At 38.9% G+C, this 19,915-nt stretch overlaps 1 protein-coding gene across 17 annotated transcripts in view; it reads right to left on the bottom strand.

Annotated features, from left to right (window-relative positions):
• lola (longitudinals lacking) overlaps positions 1–19,915 on the bottom strand; it is a 581,907-nt gene that overhangs the window by 332,802 nt on the left and 229,190 nt on the right. Inside the window, exon 5 of one of the 17 annotated variants that reach the window (XM_067135854.2) lies at positions 2,511–2,869. The exons of 15 other annotated variants lie outside the window; for them this stretch is intronic. In XM_067135854.2, coding sequence (XP_066991955.1) covers positions 2,526–2,869 — 344 coding nt within the window. In that variant the 3' untranslated portion in view covers positions 2,511–2,525. Of the gene's footprint in view, positions 1–2,510; positions 2,870–17,126; positions 17,579–19,915 lie in introns of those variants that run through there. One more of the 17 variants, XM_067135850.2, reaches the window with a different exon arrangement.

Here is a 19,915-nt window from a genome sequence, read left to right as displayed (position 1 = left end):
TTGTTGAACCAATATCCCGCCATGCATCCTCTTTCACATTCTTTGTCAAGTGATTGCCATTTTTCGGGTCCCATAAAACAGAATGTGTCCGATAAGTGTCTATTAGCGTAAGCACATCTTCATCCGACCAGGCCGCCATGCTCGCGGGATGCTCACTTTGCCGTACACACTTGAGAGCACGTTCCTTGGCCGTCCACACTGAATGCGAGCATCCCTTTGTGCTCGCCTAGAAAAGTGACTCCAGTCGGCTTGCAGTGAGCAGCTCACAACATGCTCGCTTTACGCTCAGTACCCCGTACACACTTGCGAGCATGGTAGTGTGAGCGGCTCATGAGCCGCTCGGCTCGCAAGATGCTCGCAAGTGTATACGTGCCTTAAGATTGACAAATAACAGGCAGGCTTCCGACCACGCTGATTGTGCATGGAACAGACCTGGAACCTCACTGCCAGTCGAACTGCACAGTGGTCGCTTTCAAAGACTTCAAGAAAATGTACGACTTGATTGACTGCTTCATCCTATTTAATGTACTATGGGAATACAGTGCAGACAATAAAATAACTGTGTTACTCCAAACGAATTTGACAGACACAAAATCTAAAGTGAAATTCGTGAGCAAAATCTCTGAACTGTTTGAAATCAGAATAGGAGTAAGACAAGGTGATGTGTTGACCCCACTACTGTTCAACCTGGTACCAGATAAAATTGTTAAAACATGAGAGAAAGAAAAACCAGCGATAAATATTGGAATAAAAGATAAGCAGATCAATCTAAAATGCCTTGCCTTTGCTGACAATCAAGCAATAATTACCCGGACTCCTGAGGAAGCTTCATGAGATCGCCATCAAAACCAGCCATCAAATTTCTTATGAGAAAAAACAGTGCATGAACTCCAAGAACCTGGGATCATTTGCGACCAAACCCGGCAAGATCATACAGGTTAATCACTTCAAGTACTTGGGAAAAATTATCGGCAGCATTGGCAACGAAACAGTAGCCAATAAAACCCACAAAGAAAAATTACATCAGCCTACAAAATCACCTGCTCCCAAAGTCTAGTGTGTAATCTTGACATAAAGCAAGTAGTATTTCAAAATAATCTAGAATTGTCTGGTCACATTTTTGCATTGATGACCATAAGTATCAAATATGATTAGATTGAGATGCCTACAAAACAATTATACACAAATGTCAGTAAAATATAACAATTCAGTATGAGAATTTATTTGCAAAAAATTAGCATATCATTCTAATAGGTGTGTAAGTTTGAATTCTAATTTTACCTGCAAGCTCGTAGATATCTTCATGCATATTTGGTCTTCTTGCGCCATCATCATATTGTCCTTAAATAAGACAATCCATTGTAATCTGGACCCTCATTAATCCATCTTTCCTTTGCATTTCTTTGATTTAGCATTTTTTCTTTATTCATCTACTTAGTATGACCAGGCCATCCCTCTGTTCTTTATTTTAAACCATAACTTTTCCACCTTTAATTCCACAATACATCTTCATGTTTTTCACCTCCATTTGACTTTGTATTGCAACGAGCAATAGCTGCATCAGCACATTTTCTGCTACGGTACTGGAGTAGTCTGTATGCCAGCAACTTACTGTCAAGAGTCAGTCAGCAGTAAATAACTCATCTCCTCAGAAGGATCAGCAGCATTGGGAAGAGGAGTCTGTCCAGATAAGCTAATGAGCCCTGATAGAAGAAATGACACAAAAATTCATCATGCAGCCATTTCATCTCTAGGTTGATGGTAAATGCAAAAGATGTATGGTATGTCTCAGGAGTAACGTAACATACACCTGGTAGTAAGTATAAATCATCTTTGGGAAAGGTATCCCTATTGTAAGAATACCTTAAGAATAACTCAGAAAATAATGCAGTTGGACTAGTTGAGAAAATACAAATATTTTAAAACAGGAGGAAAAAAACATAATTATCATAAAATGTGATAAGTTTCAAGAGCTATGTCACTCAGGATTCATCAGAGGCAACAATCCCGTTGGTAGTGTCTGAGCTTAGAAGAAACTTAACCAGAAAAAGTTTAATGAGTTTTGACATACATAATCAGGCCAACTACTCAACTGTATCCCCAGAGAAATGCTATCTAATACCACAATGCCATGAAGTAATCTCAATTTACATTTAATACTCCACTGTATTTTCTCCATAATATTAATTTGTATAATTTGAAGTAATCTAGTAGCATTCCCTTTCTTTTGAATAAATACAACTTCAGAAACACCTTAAAGAAATAAATCCATAACACTCATTATAACATCAGTCACACTCATCAAAGAATGTACGGTATGTCTCAGGAGTGATCTAACATACACCTGGTAGTAAGTATAAACCACCTTTGGAAAAGGTGAGAATAATTTTAAATAATGTATCAAAGTAATATTTTGAATACCACAGTGAGGTTTAATAATAAGATAAATGATTCATACACAGCACTCTGAGACAAAATATTACAGTCAAAAATAGATATAACATCCAAAATTTACATCTATGATTTTACATAATTGTCCTATCCTGTAATTCCAAAAGAAATCTGTGTCTATTTTTAATATGACTTGAGAGATGACTCTTCCTCTTAAATCGCTGATCACAATAACCACAAGGGAACTGTGGTTCTTTGCCACACTCAAACTTCAAATGTCTTCTCATAGTGTATTTCCATGTATACACTTTCCCACATCCTGGGCAGACAGCACCTCTCGATGGGATTCTAGACGGTAGAGCAGGGGTAGTGGAGTCCATCCCCTGCATGTTATGAAACACTTCCGCATAGTATTGGGCTTCCTGCTGCATTAGGGAGTCAACCCCTCTAAAAGCCTGATGAGAATTCCAAGGCAGTTCTGGAACAAAAGCCCGCATCAAACACAGAATTTAAATCATTTTGGTAAATACTTTAGAGCATTACAGTACATCAGAATGAACACAAGAGAGACAGAGAGAGTATGTGAGTGTGTTGTATTTATAAAAATTTATTTATAGCATGCGCCATTACAAAATGTAATACTACATGCTTACATATACACGATGACAGTACTAACTTAATACCCTATATACAAATAATTAAATATGTCTCCTCGCCAATTATGTAGTGTTTGTCTATTGTAGGAGGTCAAAATATATCTAGTTTACAAATTTAGAAGATTCCTTCAAGTTTTTGTCCATGAGTTCATATTTCACCCCGGCAAACGATCCACTGAGTTTATAACACTTCTACAATGTGCACCTCTCTCAGAAGAGAGAGTGAGAGATTATGTGTACATAAAGACTTTTTCGTATACTGACCGCTCGCACACCGCTGAGCCAAAGCCGGCAAGCTGGCTGGCTGTCTGGCTTCCTCCACACCCATGGCCCAACTGGCTGCCTGGCTCGCTTCCTGTCCTTCATTTGTAGTCAGTCACAATGCATGCTATTAGTGTTCTGAAAATTCCTCTTTATTATAGGAAAATCAGAGTTTAGTGTGCAATCAGAGCAACACACATAATCAGTCTGATTTTTTACAAGGATAAAGTAAATGGAGAGCAGTACCAAAATGCCATTCTCACCCCATTTTTCAAACAGCTAACAGAAGAAGAAAAAATCATATTCTTAGTTTCAACAAGATTCCGCAACTGCTCATACAACGGAGGAGTCCACGGATACAATTATGGAAGTGTTTGAAAATAAGAGTGATAAGTGCTGATCTATGGACCTCTCACTCCCCAGATCTAACAACCTGCGATTTTTATTTGTGTGATACCCTAAAGGATAAAGTGTACCAAACAAATCGATGCACATTGGAGGAGAGGAAAACATACAAACTGCAATAAGAAAGATTACAAAAACCGAGCTAAATCGTGTCAATCAACATGTGTTTACCCGGTACAATGCCTGTTTAGCTGCAGAAGGATAACATTTCTACCATTTGCTATGAGGTAAGAATTTAGTTTAGTTTCTTATTCTGTATTAAACAGATTTACAGATTTAAGAAGCAAAGACACAGAACAAGCCAGCTGTGGTGGGCCGTGGGTGGGAGTTGGCCTTGAATCAGTCACATAATATAAAGTGTTCTTGCAATTTTATGTAGCTCTAATCATGAGCCTTCATTTATAGAGATCTACATAAAATTCAAACTGCAGCTAATCATGGTGTCTCTAAGTTAAACTGTCTGTGCAGTACACTTGACTGGGAGAGCCCGCATCAAAATAAGCATAATTATTATCCTAAGAAGTTGTTAGCTTATAATTTTTTGTCTTGATCATGACAGGACTTGTCAAAATATTACTAAAATCAACATGGTTAATATATAGGAGTTTTAATGCAGAAGATGGAGTAATTATTATATTTAATAATAATAATAATAATAATAATAATAATAATAATAATAATAATAATAATAATAATAATGTTGTGGATTGTGAGGTGAAACACGATGCCCATTAATCTAGAGTATGGGTTTACTGTACACAAGAATAGAACAAGATTAACACAAAGATTAACACAGTACATCTCAACAGGTCAAGTGTTCTATTCTTGTGTACAATAAACCCGCACTCTAGATTAACGAGCATTGTGTTTCAACTCACAATCCACAAACTTATTAATAGGTTATGGGCCCAGGTATCGCGTGTGAGAAAGTGAAATTATAGAAAGGCGTGAAAGTGTTGTTACGTTATCGGTAACATGGCGAGCAAGAATGAGAAATGGCATCGTCTGCGACAATGTGCAATGATATAATTTCAAAAGACAATTATGATACATGGAAAATTCACATGAAAGCATTACTCATTAAAAATGATGCATGGAACTATATGAGTGGTGCGAAAGTGAAGCCCGAGGTAAATGCAGAGAATGCAGCCACAGTAAGAGCATGGAATCAGGAGATAGTAAGGCTAGGTCAGACATACTTCTGGGAATCTCTTCAAATGAGTTGAAACAAGTGAAAGGTTGTACGACGTCGAGAGAATTTTGGCAAAGACCTTGCGAGAAAAGCTAACCTGCTGAAACAAATAATGCTTCAATGCATGAACGAGGGTGACGATGTTTGTGATCATCTGCAAAGATTCTTCGATGCTGTTGACCAACTCAGCGATATGGAAGTGCTGATAAACGACGACCTTCTGTTGATACAGTTACTCTACAGTTTACCGGTGAATTTTGATCATTTTCGTATCGCAATCGAGTCATGTGATGAACTTCTGAGTCCCGAAACACTGCACATAAAAATAGTCGAGGAAAGTGATGCATGATCGAGTAACCAACAAACATGTGTGCAGAATGCGATGTTGGGGTAGAAACAGAACAATAGCAACAGTCAGAACAGTGGTAAACCAGGTAAATCGAATAAGCATCACAGTGATACATTCAGGTGTTTCTAGTGCAAAAAGCTGAGTCACAAAGCAGCGAATTGTCGACTGAGAGTGAAAAGTGACCAAAACAAAATCAAGATGGAAAACACGTCGTCGTACGCTGTGCCAGTTTCGAGCATGTGTCATGAAGCAAACGTCTCGTTGGTCAATTCGACAGACAAGAAACTGTGGCGTTTGGATAGTGGGTGCATCGCACACATGGCAAAGGATATTGACAGTTTTAAGGATTTTGAATCAAACATTTGTGAAACGTTGAACTTGGCGAACTCCAGCTTCACAAATATCAGTGCCAGTAGATGATACGATTGAATGAACGTGATAAGACAGTTGACTTGAGTGAAGTTCTGCATGTGCCAGATTTACAAACCAATCTTCTGTCAGTCGAGAGGATTGTTGACAAGGATTATCGTGACACATTTGATGAACACAAGGCTGAAGTTATCAACAAAAAGGATGGCAATGTAGTTTTGCACATGGATCAGGTTGGCAGACTATACTTTGTGAGTGATTCACATGTGATCGAACCACAGAAAGCTGCTCTAGCAAGCTGTGAAGAAGGGACATCTGAATGTCAAAAGATCTTCAGGAAGCAGCAAAAAAATCAAACAGTCGAATGTGAGATATGTTTTCAGGGGAAAATGACACGTCAGTAATTTCCTAAATCGTCTCGATGGAAATTTGTTCCTGGTGAACTCATACACACAGATGTGTGTGGGCCTATGAAGGTCGAATCAAATGGTTGTACCAGATACTTTGTTTCATTCATCAATGACTCCACACGTCGGACTGAATTACGTTTTCTACGAAAGAAGTGCAAAGTACTTGATGAATTCTAGGTCTTCAAAACCATGACTGAGACGCAGTTCGACAAGAAGATAAAGTTCCTGCAATCCGATAATGGAATGGAGTACGTCAACAAGCAGTCTGATGACTTATTGAAGAACTCTGGCATTAAAAGCTGACTGACAGTCCGAAACAACCCTGAGCAGACCGAGGCAGCCGAGTGGTAAAACTGCACCCTATAAGAAATGGCTCGGTGTCTACTGATCCAGTCTGGCCTCCCACCTTCGTTCTGGGCAGAAGCAGTGTCAACTGGGAATTACATCAGGAATTGCTGCCCAACAGCTGTATCGGATGGTTAATTCCCTCCATGGGAACTTAGAATTTCCATTTGGAAATACCCCCTTCGAAGCATGGATTGGAGAAAAACCAGATGTGGGAAACTTTCAAGAATTTGGTTCATTGGTCTACTGTACAAATTGAACCCAGAGCACAGGCAAGTTTGATCCACGTGCGCAAAAGGGTGTGTTCCTGGGCTTTGCTCGGGGTTCCAAGGCCTTCAAAATATGGATCCCTGAGGAACGTCGGGTGGAGATTTCGCGTGACGTCCAGATCCTGAAAGAACTTCTAAACGTGAATGGTCATCATTATGAAGATTTCAACCCAGAGCAGATGACAGATATCGTCGAGACTGTTGACGAGAGAGCAGTAGGAACATTTGACGTCATGGTGAACAGGGATGACTCTATCAACGTTTAAGTTCAGCAACTGCACTCGACAGATTCAGAGGACGAACCAGATTTTTTGGGCTTCGATATGGATCCACTTCCAGTTGAAATTGCAATGTCGATAAAGCGCAGGCTAGGTAAGCCTAATAAGGTTCTCACGGGAAACCAGGCCGACCAAGGAAGCACCATATTACTGAAGAGGAAGTCGGAGATCATCCAGACATCGCATGCATAGCGAAGTTCCCATTAAATCTGCTATCTCTGGTCCCGATGAAGAAAAGTGGATGCAGGCGATCGAGTTTTCCTCAATACTGAAGAATGATACCTGGGACTTGGTGGAGCGACTGAAGAATTGCTCAACTGTTGGGAGTCGGATAGTATTCAGAAACAAATACGGCTCTGATGGCTCTGTAACTAAACGGAAAGCTAGGGTTGTTGCGAGTGGATTTTCTCAATGTCCTGGGACACATTATGGCGAGGTATGATTCACGCAATACAGTGTGGGATGCATGTGCAACAATTCAACATCTCCACTGCCTTCCTTAATGGCATTGCTGACAAAGAAATTTGAATGGAAGTTCCGGAGTATACTGAAAAAGTTTTAAAGTACATCATTGAAAGGAAGTATGGCAATGAAGATGTTATCGACAAGGCCAAGATGATGTTATCCGAGCTACAGAAAGGACATAGAGTATGCTGCAAGAAGAAAGCACTATATGGTTTGAAATAGGCTGGACGCTGTTGGTACCAGCGTTTGGATGAAGAGTTACGGAAGTTCAGAGCAAAGCCAATCATCGGGGACGTGAGTGTCTACGTGACAACTATGGGGGATGACCTACTAAAAATTATCGCCTATGTTGACAATATTATTGTTCTATATTGGAATTCCAGAAGAATTGATGACTTCTACAGATTTTTTAAGAAGTCTTTCAAGATTAATGATTTGGGTGACACAGCATACTGTTTGGGAATCAAATTCAACTGCACTGATTCGAAAATCACCATGAGTCAACGAGGATACATCTTACAGGCATACTTGATCCCTTTGAAATGTCATCATGTCGTCCAGTCTCCACGCCACTTGATTCTGGCGCGAAGCTGTTGAAGACAGACACTTGGACCACCAAGGACGGAGAGAAACCGCCATACCGCGAGCTTGTCAGTGCACTCATGTACCTGTCTGTTGGAACATGTCCCGACATATCTCATCCAACCAGTGTTCTAAGTCAATTCAATGACTGTTTTGGTGTCAGCCATTGGCAGATTGCAAAACATGTGCTACATTACCTCAACGGGAAATTGGACTTAGGCATCACTTTCCCAACGAGAGGGGGCAATCTTTTTTCTTTGCTAATTGCTTTATGTCACACCGACACAGATAGGTCTTATGGCGATAATGGGACAGGAAAGGGCTAAGAGTGGGAAGGAAGCGGCCGTGGCCTTTATTAAGGTACAGCCCCAGCATGGGGGCAATCTAGCTAGTTATGCTGATGCTGATTGGGCTGCCTGCACTGATGACAGGAGATCCTACACTGGATATGCCTTCACAATGAATTGAGGTCCTGTTTCCTGGGAGTCACGAAAACAGCGCACAGTTGTGCTTTCATCTACAGAGTCTGAGTTCATGGCTCTCAGCGACACCTCCAAAGAAGCAATACACCTACGACGGCTGTCTGAGAAGATTAGCAGGAGTCTACTGCCAGCTATCAATCTGCACACTGACAATCAAGGAGCAAAGGAATTGGCCGAGAACCCTGTGTTCCATTCACGCACAAAGCATATTCGTGTGCAACATCATTTTGTGAGGGAAGCTTTGTCTGTGGAAGAAATCAACTTAAAGTACCTTGCAACGGGAGAGATGCCGGCTGATGTGCTCACAAAAGGACAACCCAGTGTCAAGCACTGGAAGTGTTTGAACAACCTCGGTCTCAAGAAGTGAACTACTTGGGCGATCAACACTTTGAGAGGGGGTGTTGTGTATGATTCAAACTGAGCCGCTCTCTAGTGCTGCCTTCTGGTGTTATTCAGTGTTTTGTCCTTGACTATGTGCAGCCATATTTTTTGTACAGTTCAGTTCGCGCTGCTCACTTGATCTGCTGAGATGTATTCTTTGTGTTAATCTTGTTCTATTCTTGTGTAACCGGGTGAATTGGCCGTGCGGTTAGAGGCGCGCGGCTGTGAGCTTGCATCCGGGAGATAGTGGGTTCAAATCCCACTGTCGGCAGCCCTAAAGATGGTCTTCCGTGGTTTCCCATTTTCACATCAGGCAAATGCTGGGGCTGTACCTTAATTAAGGCCATGGCCACTTCCTTCCAACTCCTAGGCCTTTCCTATCCCATCATATTCTTGTGTACAATATAGCCGCACTCTAGATTAATGGGCGTCATGTTTCACCTCAATAATAATAAATAATAATAATAATAATAATAATAATAATGATGATGATGATGATGATGTACTTCAATTAACCTTTCAGAGACTAAACTGATGTTAATAAGTAAGAAATCCAAGAGAACTGAATGTCAGATTGGGGATAGAAAGCTGGAACAGGTAGATAATTTCAAGTATTTAACATTGATGCTTTCATGGCCTGTACTTGTAGACATGATATGATGGGCTTTTGGGTTTATGCCACATCAAAAAAACAAGGTGAAAATCTTTACGTTTCGCAGAGAACTTTGCTCTGCGTCTTCAGAAGCAAATCTTGACTGTTCCCAAGGAAGTCTTCTACAATAATGAGGTTTTGAATTTATGACTGTTTTACCGTTGGAGCTGTAGTGGTATGGTCGTTTTGTCACCAGGTGGCTCGCTGTATGTTGGCACAGTGCTCCAATACTAATAAAATAAAGTAATATGTGATTGACAGCCATTAAGGATTTACGTAGGTAGTTCTCTTCCCTGTCCTTTCTATATTGTTATTTCGTTTCGGTGTTTTCCAAATTTGTATGTTCATCACCAGTTGGTTCATTCCAAGTTATATGTTAATGCCATACTTTCATAACGTGTGTACACCGTTTATGCCCCCCTGCCATCTCGCGCTGTATCACATCATTGTCTGGTTTTCTCCACTTACTTTCTTTTCATTCTTCATCTCTGTTCTATTCTATCCTGGTGCCTTTTGTTGGATTTTATTTCATTTTATTAGTTTCTATTTATTTCTTCAACCACACTCATCCCTGATTCATCTGATGTCCTCTCTGTTACTCCTCATGCACACACTATGTGATGAACATCTTAATTGGAGCTTAATGTTGTCGTCAGCTCCTAGTTAGACTTTACTCATTTATAATTTACCTTCCTGGCTTAATACAGTCTATCATTCATGTTTGTTTTGATCAAGGTATAAAGATCAATGGTAGAATGCTTAACAACTTGAGATTTGCTGATGACATTGCATTACTGGCAAATGACAATGACAAACTCCAGACATTAGTTACTGATCTTGCCATGGAATGTGAGTCAGTTGGCTTGAAGATGAACCTTTCCAAAACAAACAAGAGGGTCACAGTAGGAATTGTGAACATCAACAGCAAGCTGTTAGAGAAGGTCAGTGAATATATCTATCTGAGCCAGTTGATGAATATGAAAGGTGATATAAGACAAGAAATTTTTCGACGCATTAAGCTAGGATGGCAGGCGTATGGAAGAAACTCAACTGCCTTCAGATCAAATATGCCAGTAAATCTGAAAAAAATTGTTTATGATCAGTGCATTCTACCTATGCTGACTTATGGCTGTGAGACCTGGACACTGAACAAATTTACGAAAGAGAAACTTAGGACAGTGCAGAGAGGCATGGAAAGGTCAACGCTGGGTTTTACAAGGAAATATAAGAAGAGAGCAGATGACATCAGATCAATCACCAAAGTTTTTTTTTCTTCTTTACGTCGCACCGACACAGATAGGTCTTATGGCGATGATGGGATAGGATAGGCCTAAGAGTTGGAAGGAAGCGGCCGTGGCCTGGTGTAAAAATGGAAAACCACGGAAAACCATCTTCAGGGCTGCCAACAGTGGGATTCGAACCCACTATCTCCCGGATGCAAACTCACAGCTGCGTGCCCCTGACCGCACAGCCAACTCGCCCGGTATCACTAAAGTTAATGATATTCTTGAGAGAACAGCCACCTTAAAATGGCAATGGGCTGAACATATTGCTCGAAGGGAAGATGACAGATGGATGAAGCTAGTATTAGAATGGAGTCCAAGAGCTCATCGAAGGCCTACAGAAAGACTGCCAGACAGATGGGACAAAGACATCAAGAGAACAGCTGGTGCTACATGGCAGAGAACTGTTTGAGACCGTTCTACCTGGAGAGTTCTGCTAAAGACTTACCTGAGTTCACGACTTAAAGAGACCACAACATGTAATGATAGAATTGGCTGATGATGATGATGTTACCAAGCTCGATAGCTGTAGTCGCTTAAGTGCGGCCAGTATCCAGTAATCGGAAGATAGTGGGTTCGAACTTCACTGTCGGCAGCCCTGAAGATGGTTTTCCGTGGTTTCCCATTTTCACACCAGGCTGTACCTTAATTAAGGCCACGGCCGCTTCCTTCCGACTCCTAGACCTTTCCTATCCCATCATTGAAATAAGACATATCTGTGTCGGTGCGACGTAAAGCCACTAGCAAAAAAGAAATGATGATGATGATGATGATGATGATGATGATGATGATGATGATGATGATGATGATGATGATAGTATCACTGTGGCCATGATAATAAGCAGTTGCATTTTACAGCAGTCCGAGTAACTGTATGTTCATGGTTTGGAACAATCAGCAGTGTTGTGTATAACAATGAGTCAACAAGCAGGTACAGATGAACAATTAAAAACTGCCACACCTTTGGAAACTTTGGCTAAGTTCAGCTTTGTCGATTCAGCTGGATAAATTTTGCAACACAGCCCATAGTTATCACTCATTGTGTCAGCCACTTTCACTCTCCCCTCCCCCTTCTCTTTCCTCCTCGTAACATGCACTTGTATACAGCACCAGAAAATTATAAGCACATGGAACGTTCAGACGCAACACAATGGATCAGCTGTAGGCTAGAAAATTTGTTTCTACCATAACAGCTAAGGTTCGAATCCCGATGTGAACTTTTCTTCTTTGTTCCCAAATGAATACAATGTGATGACCATCAAGCAACGAAGACACCAAGTTTGGCCGAGCTAACTTCAATGCTAAATGTTTCACTCCATTCTGACATGGCACATTATTTAAATGTGTCAAGAAAGCAAGTGCTTGCTCTCGTCCAACATGGCAATTTTAGCATTCATGAGGTATTGATTCAGTGTGGCATTTCATCTAGGGCTGCTCAGAGATGAATACAACAGTGGCGGGTGTCAGAGGACATTGGACATCTCCCAGGTACTGGTGTAAGATTGGTTTCTACTACAGAAGAAGACAACAGGTTAATTGAAACTTCACAGGAGAGAGAACCCGTTCTTGACTCAGGTGACCAATTTTCATGGATGACCGTGCATGGTCCATAAACAGTTAAGATTAGCTTGACTCCACTGAAGAAAAGTCGCCGCCAAAGAGTCACTCTCTGATGAACAGATGGTCGATCGGTGTGCCATTGCAAAGATGGAGTTAACTCGTAATTGGGATCATGTGATCTTCTTTGATGAGACTTCTTTTATTTCAGCAGAGGTTGGGCTAGTTCATGTTAAAAGACCACAGGGAGCCTGATACAACACAATATATACAGCCGAGTATTCACCCAGTGCCCGCATGTCTGTGTCATGTTGGGAGTAGATATCATCTGATGGGGCTGGAGTGCTTCATCAAATAGATGACTGTCTCACATCGGACCAATATTTGGACATTCTGCAGAATATTATGGTTCCGAGTATGAGAGAGCACAATCCAGATGAACTAATACAGTTCATGCAACACAACTCCCCAATCCACACAAGCAGTCATGTGCAGGGCTGGTTTTCTGAGCAGAACTCAGAAACTGAACTGCTCAGTTAGGTTCCTCAAGCTCCAGACTTGAACGCCATTGATCATGTGTGGGCATGGTGGAAACCTGTCCAGAGAAACACTGGCCTCCCCCTTCCCCACATTCAAATCATGCTTTGTGGGGCATTATGTTGGAAGCATGGAAGGAAATCACCCCCGAAGCTCGTTGAGTCAATTTCATGTCGGCTCTGACAAGTTGTTCAAAGCGATGGATAATGGACAAGGTATTAAGACATGTCTAAAACAGGCCTTTTTCAGTACTAACATAATTTAAAGTACAATGTCAGATTTTGCAATGAATAGAAATACACACGTATTTGGTTAATGCAACACCCTAAAAGTTTTGTTTTGTTTTTTTGTTTTTTAAGTAATGCATACAATAGGACTCAAACTCTAGTTCTCACCTTGACAGGTGGGCATGCTTCCTCAGAGTTAACTAGTATTCACATTAACACACCTGATATTCCCTGCTGAGCATGGCACGTAGCATATTTACACCTCTATATCTGATAATAAACTAGGGCTCATTGCAAGTATTTGGAGTGGAAAAGTAAAGACGGTTAGTATGGTGCAGTAATTTTTGTTAATACCAACCCACATCTATTGGTTGAAAACGAAGAACCTTTCCCCTACACGAACACTGACATGCTGTGGAGTGCTTCACATCGAGCTTCACTTGCCAGGCGTGTTCTTCACTTCACATAATTATTTAATCATTATGGCCGTTTCTCATCATTTCAGTGAATTCTTTTATGTTATTCTGATATGCGGACAGTAATATCGTGTTCTGACAGTTGCTTTTCATCTGGAACTTGTCATTTACCAATGAGTGAGTTACATCACTCTTTGTTGTAGCTGTACCACCACAACCAAGAATGATTATACCCAATGCAAGACTTTAACATTTTTCATATGTCAATTTTTGATTGTTCAACTGTACATCAGCATGAGGCCAAATAAATGATGTGAATTATAGACATTTTTACAGCGTGGTTTTGTGGAAGATATAAGTGATGATGAAGAGGGAGACAATGAAACAGAAAGTGATCATAAGATCAATACTGAGTCAGAAGCTGAGGAAGAGGTAATGATGCTTCACTGTCAGTAATTGAAAATGTACATTTTGAGTATCTTTATGAGAGGAGCAGATAAAAATTGTCGGTTTAAAGAGAGGTTTTTGAAATTAAAATTGGCTTTGACACCTTGGCCAGACCTGTGGTCTAGAGGGTAGCAAGCCTGCCTCTTACCCGGAGCCCTTAAGCTCCATTCCTGGCCAGGTCGGAACATTTACCTAGATCTGAGGGCTGGTTCGAGGTCCACTCAGCCTTTCGGGAGAACAACTGAGGAACTATCTGATGGTGAGACAGCAGCCCTGATCTATAAATTCAAGGATAACAGTCGAGAGGATTCTGTGCACTGATCATGTCATCTCGTGATTTGCGGGCCCTTGGACCGAATAGTAGTCACTTGGAAGTCCTAAGCCCATTGGGCTGTTGTGCCAAGGTTTCTACTTTTACTTCTTTCATTAATATTTTAAACATCTATATTAAACACCAGGCTGATCAGCTCAGATAGTAGAGTGCTGGACTTCTGAGCTCAAGTTGGCAGGTTCAATCCTGGCTGATTCCGGTAGTATTTTGAAGGTGCTCAAATATATTAGTCTTGTGCTGGTAAATTTACTAGCACATACAAGAACCTGCGGGACAAAATTCCTGCACATCTGCAGCTCCAAAAACACTAAAAGTAGACATGATATAGGTTTTTGGGTTCTCTGTGAAACGTAAAGAATTTCACCTTATTTTCTTGACACGGCATAAGCCCAAAAGCCTATATCATGTCTATAAGTACAGGCCGTCAAAGCATCAATGGCATCTCTAAAAGTAATTAGTAGGACATAAAACCAGTAACATTATTCTTCATATCAACCGGTCACTGAAGCATTGCATCTATGTTACATTCTTGTGGGTTTATACACTTATTTCTAACCATTCTGTATACATGAAGATAATCTTATAGATCTATTTTCTACAGAATTCTTAAATATTTAAACTGAAAGAGAAAGAACAATTTATCCAAGAGTGTTTATAAAATGAACACATATTTTGTCTGGGAAAGAAGTATGACATTTTAACGTACTTGTGAAACACCACATTAAACCACTATGTAAAAAACTCAACTAACAAGTTAAAAAATTCCACCTTTCCACCACTTAAATAATCTTTGATTATTCTTACATTAAAAACGGTATATGTTTCGTTTTCTTTTGAAAACATCTTCAGCCGTGTTAAATAATAATGTTGTGTGGCCTCTGGAGAGGCCTGGTGCAGATCTTTTTTTATTTGACTCCCGTGTTCATAGTTGAGGATTGAAATACACACAAAGTACAAGTTTCATAGATACATACAATTAACAAAACATTGTTAAGAACATCTTGTCCTATTCGTGGAAAAGGCTTAAAAAACTATAAGTCTTTGAATTTTGGAGCATGTGACATATCTTGTTCTTAAAGGCATGTTACACATGAAATCCATTTGATCTTTTGTCTTAAAATTTATCTTAATAACCTTCTGAAAAATGAAGAAATAAAACTATATACAATTATTCAGGAAAAGAGCATTCAGCAGGTCACTTGCTGCGAGTGGAAAGGGAAAATTTCTTAATTTGGACAAAATAGACCAAATGTGCAGTTGTATCCAAATCTGGAAAAAAGGATAGTATAACTAAGTGTCTGAAAACAGTGAGACAAATTATTATATGAGATGAATGGTTAAGACTTACCACTGAATGGCTATTGCTAGCTGTTGTGAATCTGTCATTGAGAGATTAGCTTTTGTAATAGCAATAATGCCACCTAGTGGAGATAAGTGCTGGCCCTGTGATGTAGGGTAGCATGCCTGCCAGAGGCCTAGGATTCAATTCCCGGCCAGGTCAGGGACTTTTTTTTACCTGGATCTGAGGGCTGGTTCGAGGTCCATTCAGCCTATGTGATTACAACTGAGGAGCTATCTGAAGGTGAGATAGCGGCCCCCAGTCTAGAAAGCCAAGAATAAAGGCTGAGGATTAATTGTGCTGACTACATGACACCTCATAATCTGCAGGCCTTCATCCTGAGCAGCAGTCGCTTGGTAGGCCATGGCCCTTTGGGGATGTTACACCATGGGGTTTGGTTTGGTTTTTAGTGGAGATAAGTGGCAGCAGAAGAGACAAAGCACACCTCAACAAACAACAGTCAGTGTAATGTTATTGTTGATCAGTTTTATGAGCTTAGGACATTGTAGGCTGTAACATTTAGTTTTCTTCCAGCTCAGCAATATTAAGCCATCTGAGATCAAGGTAGTCTTTCATTTTCCCTTCCTTCCATGAAAACTTCTCTTTTATTCTTTGAGTGAACGTACCTTCAGGGTTTCCTTCTTATTTCAGTGGTCATTTTCATTATATCCTTGACCAATATCAGCTCACGACCATGCAGTGTTGCACCTTATGAAAGCAATCGCAACAAAAACCACCACCAACGTCAGTTAACTCATTATCATAACTGAACAATATTATTAGCGACATTCAGCGGGATTTATTCAGGATATGGCAACTATGACCAATAGCCTAGTTTAAAAAATACTAATAAAGGATTTATTTTATTTTTCTTCAATGAAATCAACACAGAATATATTCCATATTTACACAAATGAAATGAGTAATTTTATTACTCAGAGAATAAGACATATGAGAGTGCTAAAACCATAGTAATGCTTCAAAGAAAACAATATGAAACAGAGTATAAAATTCACAGAAATGCAACATAGGCAACTTATTTACAAATACTATAATTCTGTCACAAAAATACAAGAAAACAAGAAAAAAATTGCTTTATTGAGAGTTTATAGATTTCTTGACTATAGAAAATAAATTAGCCTAGCTCTTAAGTTTATCTTATAAATAAGAGGACATCTTTAATATAAAATAAATGACAAATCTCTAAAATATTTTGTTTCTGAAGACATAAATACAACTATAACTAAATGCTTATCTCCCACAGGCTTGGGGTTCTGAATCACTTTGATTCTTTATTGGTGGAGATACTGGCAGCTGATGCATCCTGTCTTTTCTTAAGATCCCCTTCAATGCTTAGCATATGTGACTAGTTTCTCATACAAATGTGTTGTTTTTCAATGCAATTTGCAGGCTAGTGAATGAATAGGACATCACAGAATTTCCTTAAATGGATATTAAAATGTTACATGCATTATCAATCATCCTTTTTTGAATAAGTATAAAGAACTGTTGTAGTTTTAATGTTTCTTTATAATTACATGTCTCATCAAATGAGATTTATGTTTAAAACGTCTAAAACACCGGGTACACTGGAACTGAGGTTCTTTACCGCACTCAAATCGAAGATGTCGTTGTAATGTGTACTTCCTTGAATAAACTTTCCCACATTTGGGACAGTTGATAGATAGTCCCCCTTGAACTGGTTTTCTGAAGCTAAACAGGTCACTATGAAAAGACTTGACTGATGATTTAGAAGGACAGATAGGACTAATTATAGCTGAATTATCGTTCAGGTGAGTTTGAGTAATATCTAAAACAGCATCCTGATAGCTCTCAAACATCTGGCCATCTCGTAAATTAGTACTGCAAGATCTTGCTACCTCTTTATTTAAAATATCTTCCAAGGTTGGAAACTGCCAGGAATCAGGATAATCCATCCATGATTTAGTACACCCTGCAAAGGAAACAGCAAATGGTTAGAAAGAAGATCAGAAAATAATATAAATTAAAGGATAAATATAATTAAGGTGCCAGTAAAAAATCTAAATTGATACAGATTTCTTTAATTTTATTCTATAAATTAGTCTAGCATTTGGTTCAGGCAGAAACCATTCATCTTCAGAGTAATAATTTTTTTCTGAATGCAAGCATAAATGGTATATTTGTGGATCTTAGGACGGGAATGTGCCATACAATTATGTACACATTAATTTTCATGTCAGTTAAGTCGAGTTCAGGGGAAAATCCTGCACAGCATCTACCAGATGAGTTATAATATTATATTATAATGCATTAAAAACTTTATATTGATTAGTATCCCCATGGCAAAAAAACAGAAATAATTCAAGCCAAGTGGGTGGAAAGTATAAAAATGTTAATCTGTAGTTCTTACTGGCTAGAGCTCTTTGAAAGAAGGAGAAATTGAGTAAATAACATAGAAGATGTCACATTCATCTTTAATGATCCTGAAGAGATACAGTCATAACAATAACAGTTTATTGCCATTCCTGTCATGTAGTACAATACAACAATAAAAGCCATCTAAAAGCATTAAAAATACAAAATAAATACTTATAAATACTTCTTCAGACCTTAGAAGAACATTAAACACTTCAGCTGCATTTCACTACAGATATATGTGAATAACCATTCTCAGTTATTAATCAAAATATCCTGACCTAGTGTCAAACAGTCAGCAAGGTGAATCCTACTACAGTAATGTTTAGTTTTCATATTCAAGGTTGTTCTCATTTGTAAAACAAGCTCAATCAATGCCATTCTGGATCAACATATTACAGGGAGAAAAACCTTATGCAGAGAAGAAAATCTGAACTGAATAAACCTCAACTAGAGTATATTATTAATTATTACCATTGAGATATAATGGTGGTCTCTTATTATCAGACTGATTAGTAATTCAGTTTATATTAGAATCAAAATCATCTATAATAATAAATCAGTTTTAAATTTATTTACTGGTGTGCTGCATTTATCTTTTCAGCTATACAAAGAAATCACCAAAGACAATGCTGTCAAGCAGGAAATACTCATAGGAAAATTACCCTTTAACCAATTTAATGAAGAAGCATAGACTTCAATGGTATGGGCACATTATGAGAATGAAAAGTGAGAGACCTGCCAGAAAATACAGTCATGTCATTTAGTCTTACTGTCCAAGGAAGAAGACCAAGGGGAGGGCCAAATAAACACTGGATATATACAGTAACATCAGATGTGGAGGAGAGAGGTCTAAGATGGGAAGATATCCTTGAACAGAAGATTTAAGAAGACAGGAAGAGATGGTGAAAGCTTGTACACCACACCTGGGAACCTGGAGTTGGAAAATGTTGATCATGACAAAGAAAAGGGCTCTTATCAAGCATAAAATTAATTTTTAAAATGCTGAATAAATTTTCTGATGATAATGAAATAAAATTAAAGTACTGTTAGTCATAACGAAGTGCAAAGCTCAAATTTAGCCATCAGTAGCCATCATCTGTTGGAAAGAAGTCATTTATAAAAAGATAGGAACATCAAAAGGAACACATAATAGGATAAACACAATGACAAGTCAGTGTAGAAAGAGGGAGAAATAGAAAGAAAACAATACTAATGTTATTAGTTTTCCATTCCACCAATTACACCAAGGTGCTGGAACCTTGTCCCACTGGAGTTCCTTTATGTTACAAGACATTAGAATCATTCCGTATTGATGATTTTCACTTTACAAAGGAAATTTAATATGTTCTCCTATTCAGTACATACACATCTCCATCATTAGATAGAGTAATAATAGTCAAACATGTTTCAACTCGTTTGAGCCATCTTCAGTGAAGAAAAGGGTTTAAGTTATTTACATAATAGATGCTAAAAAACGTGTTAAAACATAATGAAGGAAAGAAAGAAAACCAAAGGAGACATGACGGAATTAAAACAATTCAATATATACACATTTCCATCATTAGATGGAGTAATAATCAAATTGTTTAAGACATCTGCAGTGAAAAAAGGTTAAAGTTATTTACATAATTGGTGCTAAAAAATGGTGTTAAAACCTAATGAAGAAAAGACTGAAAACAAATGAGACATGACAGAAACAAACAATAAGTGATTATGGCGAAGTTGTGTACCTCTTAGTCTAAAACTGCAGTGTGTTATAATTAAAAAACGGACTAAATCACTGTGCTAAAAATTCAAAATGACAGTCTGTCTCCGTTGAGTCACCATCACAAATAGTTAAGAGGGGAGCGAAAAACTTGCCGGTAAATCTTCTGGCACGGCACTGACGTAT

This window comes from Anabrus simplex, chromosome 1 (assembly GCF_040414725.1).
Source record: "Anabrus simplex isolate iqAnaSimp1 chromosome 1, ASM4041472v1, whole genome shotgun sequence".
Lineage (NCBI taxonomy): Eukaryota > Metazoa > Arthropoda > Insecta > Orthoptera > Tettigoniidae > Anabrus > Anabrus simplex.
The sequence above is the reverse complement of the archived record's forward strand: the minus strand, read 5'-3'. Positions and strand labels throughout refer to the sequence as shown.